Consider the following 10,416-nt stretch of genomic DNA (forward strand, 5'->3'; position numbering starts at 1 on the left):
TCATACACTGCATCTATTAGCAGCACTTTGTTATTCTATGGGGGGCCATTCAGGGTTCAGCATCTTGCCCAAGGACACTTCGGCATGCAGATGGGTCAGACTGGGGATCGAACTGCCAACCTTCAGGTTGGAGGACGAGCGCTCTACCCCTCAGCCACAGCAGCCCCTTGTGTGGTGTCATCCCAGTGTCAATAAGCCCTGACAATCTAATTAGGCTCAAAACAACGATTATTAAGCATTTTTTTTCGAAAGAGACGCGGATGCGCAATTCAGTCCTTCCCCCAAAGCATTCAGCGGCCTAGCTGACTGGCACTCACTCTCAAGCAGCTATAAAGTGAAAGAAGCGAGCTGTGTGTGTGCGTGAGCGGTGGTGAAGAAAACAGCGCTAGTGGATAAGCAGGCAGGGCAGCCCTGTTCGATAGACAAAAAGGGTCGAAAAAGTTTGAGCAGCAGCACAACATATAGCGGCCACGTCGCGCCCCACTATTCTAAAGCACGCTACCGCCTGGCTGTTCAGACCGGTCAGCCGGTCAGAGAGTGTTAGGGTTGCCATCATTAAGGGTTTGAATAACCGGGCACCGATATCCTGGTTTCACGGAGAAATAAGACACGCAGCCGTCATGGGTGTTTACCTGAACAGGAAGTGATTCACTTTATTGCGCACGTTCCAGTCATTTAAAGAATAAAGCATAGACTTCAGAATAAGGGCTTATATTAATAATCGTTTGAATAATTGTGATTTTCGATATTGTCCAAAATAATCGTGATTATGATTTTTTTCCATAATCGAGCAGCCCTAATAGACATAACCATGTCTATGTTTCGTAAATGATACAAACATGAGTGCGCAACCTTCTAAATGTGGGTTTCAAAGCACATGTTTTGGCCAAAGACCACACCCAGATATCGGGCTGAGAACTAGGTAAATGGAGCTAGTTCACGAAGGTTTTCATGATTTCATTTATGCTGGATTTGGAACCAATGACAATCACGTCGGATTTGGATAGGTTCAGTTGGAGAAGGTTGTTTACCATCAAGCAATTTATTCCAGCAAGGAGAGTTGTTTATACCTGCCTGTATCAGGTACTAACTTTTACAGGAATAGTTTAGTAAATAGATTTGAAGGGTTTGAGTTCAAGAGAACTTGTGGATGGATGGATGGATGCTTACTTACTTTTAAAACATAAAAACACTAGTTCAAATACCATACATATGACCCACAAAACAAAACCTTGACTTGATTGGCACCCAGGCTTTCCCCAGATGAGCCACTGGAGCATGCCCTGATTTCTGTTTCTGTGATAGATACAATGTTGCCAGCAACATTCGGAATCAATTTGAATCTTCATCCTAATTATCTCAGAAGGACGGCATAGTGTGGGAGTGTTAGCACTGTCGCCAAGAAGGTTGTTGGGCAGGGTGCTCTTCTGCAACCCTTAAAGGATAAGTGGGATGGTTGGATAGAGTGATGGAGGATCAATGTTAATTTAAAGTCAGTCATCATTCAAACAACTGTGTTTATCTGGAGAAAGAGTTGAGTTTTATCTGAACAACCAAGGTATTTGACATAATTGTTCACATAATTGGCCCAAAATGGGGCATTTATGAAGAATGCCGTTTCTGTTTAAACCCTGGCTGTTCAGTAAGTCCTAACAGAAGTGATATTACAGTCCTGTACAGATACCAAAACATTATGATAGACTGAGCAATCACTGCTCCCTCTTTCTTTCAGTCCTGGCTATAGATATTGACCCAGTGCGCTTAAGCTTGGCTCACCACAATGCTACAGTTTACGGCGTGGACAACCAAATTGACTTCCTCCAAGGGGACTTCCTCCAGCTGGCATCCCATCTATGCGGCGATGTGGTCTTCCTGTCACCACCGTGGGGAGGACCAAACTACCTAACTGCTGATGTGTTTGACATCGGGACCATGATGCAGCCTGGTGGATATCCTTTGAATTACACCAGGGATGTTATGATCACAGAATGTTATATTAGATAATATAATAAGATATATTAGATATTAGCTAATTATACTTTATTTACTTCATCTATACCATAACCCATTATTATAATAATAATTATAATAACATATATTATTATTATGATGATTAGTATTATTAACACTGTTATTATTATTATTATTGGTTTTGCTAGTGTTAATTATAAAAATGTCCGATCTGGATCCTGCAGCTCTTGAGTGAAAGATATAGGCCCTACCCCTTCTGCTCGTTTTCGAGGGTTATCCTGCCCCTTGAAACAGAGTCACAAGTGGCAGTGGTTGAAATCTTACCCTGCATTTTGGGAGAGCCCTTCAGTAGTCCGTTACATCACCAGTTATCGCGGCTGAAAGGGCGTGCGACATGAAATTATGTAAACACCACTGCTCTAAAGGTTGTCAGTATTATCTGTGAAGTTAAGGTAATCATCATCCCATGTCAGTCAATCGTCGCAGTCATTTCAATTGGTTGAAATATGATGTAAATATGAGTCTTCAGAGGATTAATCAAATGTTTGTTGGAACCCCTCAGCTTTCGTCTTTGTAAATTCATTTAGACAAAATTCCATTATACACACGATATATAAAAGTGTGAAGAGCAGACAATATTACTGAGAGTGCACCTTTTTGTCAGTCAAATGTTTTGAAAAGGTGTTTATATACAAATTTGATTTTCATCCTTAATTTAAGTCACGTTTGAGATTTTCCGCCTGGCTAAACTGATATCAGACAACATAGTATATTTCCTGCCACGAAATGCTGATATGGATCAGGTATGTATGTCTTTTATGTTAAAAAAATACTGGCTTTGTTTCCTCTGTCACATAAACCTGCTTGCTAGAGAAGGTTACAGAGGGCATTATAAATAGTGTTTTTAAATGATTTAGGGTAAAAAAAAAGTCTGAGCTAGACCTGCCAACAGGTGTACTGAGATCCAGTTAAAGCAGAAGGTAATTCAGGAAGCATCTGTTCTTTCACATTGTAGGAAATTATTTTACCAAATCTATTACATCAGTAGTTATCTGATATTTTATCAATTTTATAATGTGTGATTTTCACCAAATATGGTGATTAATCTGAGTTAGGTAGGGATTTGTTACTTACAGGCCTTTAGAAATGTACCACACAGATAGATTTGCACAATATGTGGGATGTTGGGTCTGTAGCATTACGATTTAGAAAGGCTGTACTAAATGTGGGCATGTGTTGTAAATGTCAGAGAAATGATGCAGGATCATTTAAGTGAATCAATCAATCAATCAATCAAATTTTATTTGTATTGCCCATATTCACAAATTACAGTTTGTGTCATAGTGCTTTAACAAGGTGTGACATCCTCTGTCCTTAACCCTCAACAATGTAATGAAACTTTCAACAGGGTAAAAAGAAAATAAAAACCTCAGAGAGAGGGATCCCTCTACCAGGACGGACAGAAGTGCAATAGATGCCATGTGTAATGGAGACAATCAGAAAAATAAGAGTATTTACAGCATTGATTAAAAAAAAACTGTTTGTAGTAAAGGAATTGATGGATTATTGTCGGTAATACGTCTGAGTTAACATATTGTATATCAAGCAGTCCTGTGTCATAACCATCATATTTAAAAAGATGAATTGACAGTCGGGCTCTAAACATTTTCTTTTTAAATTCTCTAATACGAGCAAAGACAATCATGTTCTAACCCTCAGCTGCTTTTTCCCTGTAACAGATTAAACAAATTCAGATTCATTGCATAACTGTAGGGATTGAACAATTCTGCAACCACAACACAATGTGTGCTCTCCTGTGAGGTAACGCTAGCCTCTGTGTCCCTGTCTCCCCAGATAGCCTCTCTGGCTGGTCCAGGAGGAAAGATGGAGGTAGAGCAGAACTATCTCAACAACAAGCTGAAGACAGTGACTGCTTACTTTGGTAGTTTGATCACATCAGATAGCCAGTGAAGCATTTCCTCCAACAAACAAAAATCTGTTCTCACTCTAGATCTCTCTTTCTACTTGGGCCTGTCACATTTGATTCACTCCAGGGATCTATTCCTCAGTTTGACTTGTGTTGTTGAAGTTTTTTATACTGATTTTTGTAAAGAGCAAACTGAATCTTGTGATTGACAGTTCCAGTTTTATTCAATTCAATTTTATCTTTTTTATTGTATGTTAGAATCAATAAAAACATTTTCATAATGTGTTTGTTCTCATCTTCATTGTTAATGCAACATGTCATTGCACTGCTTATGGTTCAGGTTAGAACAAATAATAAAGAGGTAACACTGGATCACATGACAAGACCTTAAAAGTACTGTATAGCCTCAGATTGCAGTAATGCTCAATCTGGATTAAATTGATCAAATTATGTGATCTTCAGGATTCAAAACTTTGTTGCCACTTCAAAAGCAAACAACCTCACACCATGTACAGAAACCACAAGTGGTTTGATTGTTTGACGGAAAAAGAGGAAATTAATTATTCTCATTGAAATGCTATCAGTACCATGTTGTAGCTTATATGATGTATTAAGTTTTACTTTCCTCTTGTTGTACCATTACACCTGTAAAGCACTTCGGTCAACCAAGTTGTTTTATATGTGCTATATAAATAAAATTGACATTGACATAACTATATTCCCTGACAGTGTCTTAAAGACAGTTCTAGCTCTAGTAAAAGCAGATAACTGTCTCTTGGTAAGAACCATTACAAAACCTTGCTGTTCTAGCTGATCTTAATGATGAACTGATTAGATTTGGGGAATCCAAAGTCAAGGTCACTTCACATCATAGAATTTTTTTTTGCCTGTAGCCCAAGAATAACAGGTATAGAATTGATTTTAATCAATCAATCAAATATCATTAGTATAGTCCATTTTTACAAATCACAATTTGCCTTATTTGGCTTTAGGTGAATCATGCACTGACTGACCTTAATCCCCAGCAAGAGCAAGAAACCCAGAAACCTCAGGAAGAGCTGCATGTGAGGAATCTTTCTCACAGGACTGAGAAGTTTTTATCCAAAGCAGCTTACAATAAGTGCATTAAACCAGAAACCCAGAGCAGCAAGAATCAAGTAAGTACAATTTGCTTCAAAAAAGCCAAACTACAAGTGCTACATGTAAGTGCCTTATAAATGCATAGATGAAAAAGTGACGGTGGTTCTGCTGACCTGATGTCAATGGGGAGCTAGTTCCACCATTTTGGAGCCAGGACAGCAAAGATTCTTGATTTTGTTGAGTGGTTAGCTCGCAATAAGGGAGCAGCAAGCTGATTGGCAGATAAAGAGCTGAACTGGATGGGCATAGGTGCAAGGTTTAACCATGTCCTGGATGTAGACTGGACCAGATCCATTCACAGCACGGTACACAAGTACTAGTGTTTTAAAATGCTGAAGCCACTGGTAACCAGTGAAGGGAGCAGAGGAGCAGAGTAGTGTGTGTGAACTTAGGTTGGTTGAAGACCAGTCGAGCTGCTCCATTGTGGATGAGCTGCAGAGATCGGATGGCACTAGCAGGTAGACCAGCCAGGAGGGAGTTGCACTAGTCTAGGTGTGAGATGACCAGAGCCTGGACCAGAACCTGCATCGCCTTCTGATGTTGTGCAGCATGTACAGTATCTACAGGAACGGGTTGTTGCAGTAATTTTGGAACACCTGTCCCTGTTGGCTTTCCTTAGTTAAAGGCTGGCTACACAAGCAGAGCGGTCTTTTTCAGTCAGGGCTCCGAGGCTCTCGAACTCCCTGCCTGATAAGATTAGGCTCATCCAACTAATTACAGATCATTAAATCACTGCTAAAAACGTATTTTTACAGGAAAGCATTTCTAACATGCGACTTGTAATTATTTTCATTACAACAATCAGTCTTACAGAGTTCAAGTGTGATTTCCTGATCTTTCTCTCCCCCTCTTTAACCCCCCAACCTCATATCTCTCTCTTTTCTACTCCCTCTATCCCACCCACCTCCTCTCTTCCCTATTTCCTCTGCACACCCCAACTAGTGGAGGCAGATGGCCGCCCAAACGGTCTGGTTCTGCCAGAGGTTTCTCCCAGTTAATTAGGGCGTTTTTCTCTCCACAGTCTCCAAAGTGCTGCTTATTATGGGAACTGTTGGGTTTTCTCCAAAACTTAATGTCTTGACCTTTTTATGTTATGATGGTATCCAAATGGTATCTCCTTAAAGCTGTAAATTCAAGTTTTTTTGAGTGATTTGGGTCCAATCATACGATCATGAGCTTGAGTGTGTGAAGAGTGCACTGCAGCACTCTCCAAGGTGCTAATCCGGCTGCTGGGAGCAGCTCGAGAGGTATTAAACAGTGTGAAGGCTTCCACCAGCATAATGCAATGACAATAAATCTTCTTACATGCTTCTTCGGCCTCCTGCCTCTCACTGCACTCTTACAAAGTACCAGCCTCTTCTGCTTCCTTGCTTTCACCGCTCCAAATCCACCCAATGTGTCTAAAGTTAATCAAACAGAGTAAATCAATGCCAATAGTTTAGCAACTGCACTGCTGAAGTACATTTCACCAAAAAATCCACAATCCAAGGGGTTTCATGTAGGGCTGACCGATAAATCGTATTTTCATCGTCATCGCGATATGAACATGCGCGGTTAACACATCGGAAAAGATGCCTGAAACGCGATGAATAAAAATCATTTTATTTACACGCGCCATGTATTCACACCCAGCATGCGAACATTTGACCTATCAGATGGAGCCCTGGATACATGCGCCATGCATTCACACCATTTGGCTAATCAGATGAAGCAACAGCTAGCCGTCGGCGCCGGCAGCGTCCCCGGGTCCTATGTTCCCCCGGGTCCTATGTGTTCCGGAGCCACCCTCAAATTAGTTGGTGTTAATTTTGTGGCGACTGCGAGGCTATGTAACACGATGGCGGAGAAAGGAGAGAATAGCGAGGAAAATGTGGTTGACGAAGACCTTGTGGTGAAAAAGAACTGCACTTCTGCAATTTGGAGTTATTTTGGATTCCGTAGCGACGACGTGTTACAAACACAGGTACTGTGTAAAACATGCCGAACAGCTGTGGCAACTTCCAGAGGAAACACAACAAACCTCCATCACCACCTGCAACACAACCATAAAGAACTACACGAACAATTCAAAGCTAGCCAAACCACAAAACCAAAAACGGTGAGTAGCAGCAAATCTAAAACCTTGCAACAGTCCATTTCTCAGAGTTTTGCGTGCGTGACTCCTTACGAGAAAACATCCAAACGCCACGGAGAAATAACAGAGGCCATAACTCGTTATTTGGCTAAGGACATGATGCCTATAAACACAGTGACCAAAGATGGTTTTGTGAGTCTAATAAGGAAACTGGACCGAAGATACAGCATTCCATCACGCAATTATTTTTCCCAAGTCGCCATTCCAAAAATGTACGACACATGCAGGAAGACAGTGGAATCGGAACTGGGTCAAATTGAACACTACGCCTGTACCACAGATCTTTGGTCCAGTCGAACGACAGAGCCCTACATCAGCCTCACTGTACACTTCCTGGATCAAGACTTTGAACTGAAAACGCGATGTCTACAGACAGCCTACTTCCCCGGAGAACACACTGGGGAAAACATTGCGTGTGGACTACGTGAGGCTTTGACCAGCTGGAATTTGCGGGAAGAGCAGCTAGCTTGCATCACCACCGACAACGGGTCAAACGTTGTGAAGGCCACCGAACTCAACCACTGGGTCAGACTTCAGTGTTTTGGCCACAGGCTGCATCTTGCCATCGGTAAGTGTAAATTAATACATTTGCTTTACGTGGCATTATTGTTATCTATTGCCGTCTTATTTTGTAATATTATTGTTTTATTATTGTTTTTGTTATTTATTGTTATTATTTTATATTGTTTTTTGTTTTTTGAGAACCTCTGTGTCTATTGTTTTGTAACCTATTGATTTTGAGCTCATGCCTACAAGTTAAACTACTACTACATGCCACATAATGGTAGTCTGTCTAGTCCCTGAATCATTACTTTGTAATTACTGTAGTTAACTAGTATGTAGTCCCTGAATTATTACTTTGTAATAATTGTAGTTAATTATGCAGTCTCTGAATTATTTCTTTGTAATTATTAGAAAATTGTTAGATTTTGCAGTTAGGCTACAATGATTACTGGTAGGTTTTAATATTTTTTTCATGTGTTTTCCTGTCTTTCCAGAAAATGCTGTTAAAGATGACAGCCGCATTGCCCGTGCTGCTGGGCTTTGTAAAAAATTGGTGGGACATTTCTCCCACAGCTGGAAGCAGAAGATGGCACTGAAAGAAGCACAACAGGAGCACAACCTCCCAGAGCACTCACTCATCACAGAATGCCCAACTAGGTGGGGCTCGAGGCAAAAGATGATGGAGAGGATCTTGGAGCAGCGGCAAGCCATATCTAATGTCCTCTCGGCAGACCGAAAAACACGGCATCTGGTTCCCTCCTGGCAGGACCTGGATGTACTGGAGTCTGTAAACCTGGCATTACACCCTTTGCAAGTATTTACTGATGCTCTTTCCGGGGAAAGCTATGTGAGTGTTTCATATGTGAAACCAGTCCTTCATCTCTTGAATACATCAGTTCTTGCAGAAAAGGAAGATGACACCAATTTAACCAAGACCATTAAAGTGAAAATCCTGGATTACATGAATACAAAGTATGATGACCCAGCAACACAAGAACTTCTGGACACTGCATCCTTCATGGACCCCAGGTTCAAGGTCAGCTACATCAGCAGCGAAAGAGTCCAAGACATCAAGACCAGGGTGATGTCAGAAATGAAAGAAACAGCACGGAAGGTAATTGGGTTATACATTTGACATGAGCACTGGTGGGATACAAGATGTCACATACTGTAATCAGATGGTGCATTATCTGAATGTGAATGGAACATGTGTATTTTTCTATGTATTCTTAATTGTCTCTCTGTTTTAGGAGGGAACACCTTCTGACAACACTGAGGCCCAAAGCATGGATCCACCCAGCAACAAGAAGGCAAAGCGATCATTGGGCAGTTTGCTCAAAACAAGTCCAGGCCCCACCACTCCCACCGCATCTTCCATGCAGCTGGAGCAAGCTCTTGAAGCTGAACTTAACAGCTACTTGCTGTCCCCCACCATTGACAGTGAGGCAGACCCTTTGGCTTGGTGGAAACTCCACCAGGTCACCTACTCAAGGCTGAGCAAACTAGCTCGGAGGTATCTTTGTATAGCTGCCACTAGTTCACCCTCTGAGAGGCTATTCAGCACATCAGGGAATGTGGTAACATGTCAACGTGCATGTTTGAAACCCAGCAAAGTCAACATGCTGGTTTTCTTGGCCAAGAACTTGCCCTAAAGAATAACTTGCCATAAGGGTAGATTTTTTTTTTCCTGATTGTATCTTGATTTAGTTATTTCAATTTTCCCCCGCATACTATAGATCTCTGCACCTTGTTGGGCGGAGTCGAGGGCCTTGATGATTGTAATGGGAGACATTAGTTATTTTAAATTGCCATGCCCATGTTTAATTTATATTTATTTAATTATTTAAGTTGTTTTCCCCCAGATATTTTTTTATTTCAAGAGTTCAATGGTTTTGTTCAGTTTAGAAGAAAATATTTTAAATAGAGCAGGGGAAATTAAACTTCGTTGGGTGTTCATGTTGTGCACTTTGTTCAATAAAAGTTAAATAAAATAATTTATTTCATTTCTTTATTCAGTGGGCATAGGCTATTCAATGTTTGGGGTCTATGTTAGCAGTGTACCTATTATAGCAGAAAGACAGGAACTGTATAGCTAATATGCACACTTCAATATTTGTTTATTTATCGCAAGTCATATCTCATCGCAATATTGAACAATGGTATCGCACATCGCAGATTTTCCTCATATCGTGCAGGCCTAGTTTCATGTATAAGATATATATTAGAGCTTCAACTTTTTACCTTCTTCTTCCTCTTCATCGAGTCAGTGTATTCGCTTAGAAGGGCAATCAGGGGGATCTTGTACGTACAGTATGTACAAAATGGTCAAGTTTGGTAAACACATCTTTTTCAGATCCCACTGTTTTTTGTCCATTATCCCTTGCGTTTTATTGTCTTGGGTGCCATTCTAGAGTTCAACATTTACATAAAGAAATAATGCAATATTAATACATTTTACCACCAGATCTTTTGGGTTATAGTACCCGTGTGGGTTTACTGGCAGTTCTTTTGAATATATGACAACTAGGTAAATGGCAGACATGATAGTTCAAATTTTGATCTAATGGTTAAAGTAAAACAAAGAGGAGGTGTGACCCGGCCCGGAGGAAGCCCGGGGCCCCCGTCTGGAGCTAGGCCCAGACGGAGGGCTCGATGGCGAGCGCCTGGTGGCCGGGTTTGCCACGGAGCCCGGTCGGGCACAGCCCGAACAAACTACGTGGCACCCCCCCTCTCTTCATCT

At 41.1% G+C, this 10,416-nt stretch overlaps 2 protein-coding genes across 2 annotated transcripts in view; both read left to right on the forward strand.

The window, feature by feature from the left end:
* Window positions 1–4,179, forward strand: part of tgs1 (trimethylguanosine synthase 1) — a gene marked incomplete in the record, with an annotated part of 8,421 nt that extends 4,242 nt beyond the window's left edge. The window contains 3 exon segments of the mRNA XM_053437318.1: window positions 1,733–1,949; window positions 2,696–2,774; window positions 3,826–4,179. Coding sequence (XP_053293293.1) covers window positions 1,733–1,949; window positions 2,696–2,774; window positions 3,826–3,942 — 413 coding nt within the window.
* Window positions 4,180–4,308: 129 nt separating this feature from the next.
* On the forward strand, window positions 4,309–9,670 carry LOC128454105 (E3 SUMO-protein ligase ZBED1-like). The gene is made up of 3 exons (XM_053437319.1): window positions 4,309–7,740; window positions 8,171–8,790; window positions 8,927–9,670. Exons 1-3 carry the CDS (start codon window positions 6,624–6,626, stop codon window positions 9,326–9,328), a joined length of 2,139 nt encoding a protein of 712 aa, XP_053293294.1. The 5' UTR covers window positions 4,309–6,623; the 3' UTR covers window positions 9,329–9,670.
* Window positions 9,671–10,416: the final 746 nt, after the last annotated feature.

The sequence above is a fragment of the Pleuronectes platessa genome, chromosome 13 (genome assembly GCF_947347685.1).
Source record: "Pleuronectes platessa chromosome 13, fPlePla1.1, whole genome shotgun sequence".
Lineage (NCBI taxonomy): Eukaryota > Metazoa > Chordata > Actinopteri > Pleuronectiformes > Pleuronectidae > Pleuronectes > Pleuronectes platessa.

Excerpts from the sequence above, each read along its gene's own strand:
- LOC128454105 (XM_053437319.1), top strand. The coding sequence starts at position 6,624 with ATGAATAAAAATCATTTTATTTACACGCGCCATGTATTCACACCCAGC. Across the intron at positions 7,741-8,170 it reads CAGGCTGCATCTTGCCATCG|AAAATGCTGTTAAAGATGAC; the intron begins GTAAGTGTAAAT and ends CTGTCTTTCCAG. Across the intron at positions 8,791-8,926 it reads TGAAAGAAACAGCACGGAAG|GAGGGAACACCTTCTGACAA; the intron begins GTAATTGGGTTA and ends TCTCTGTTTTAG.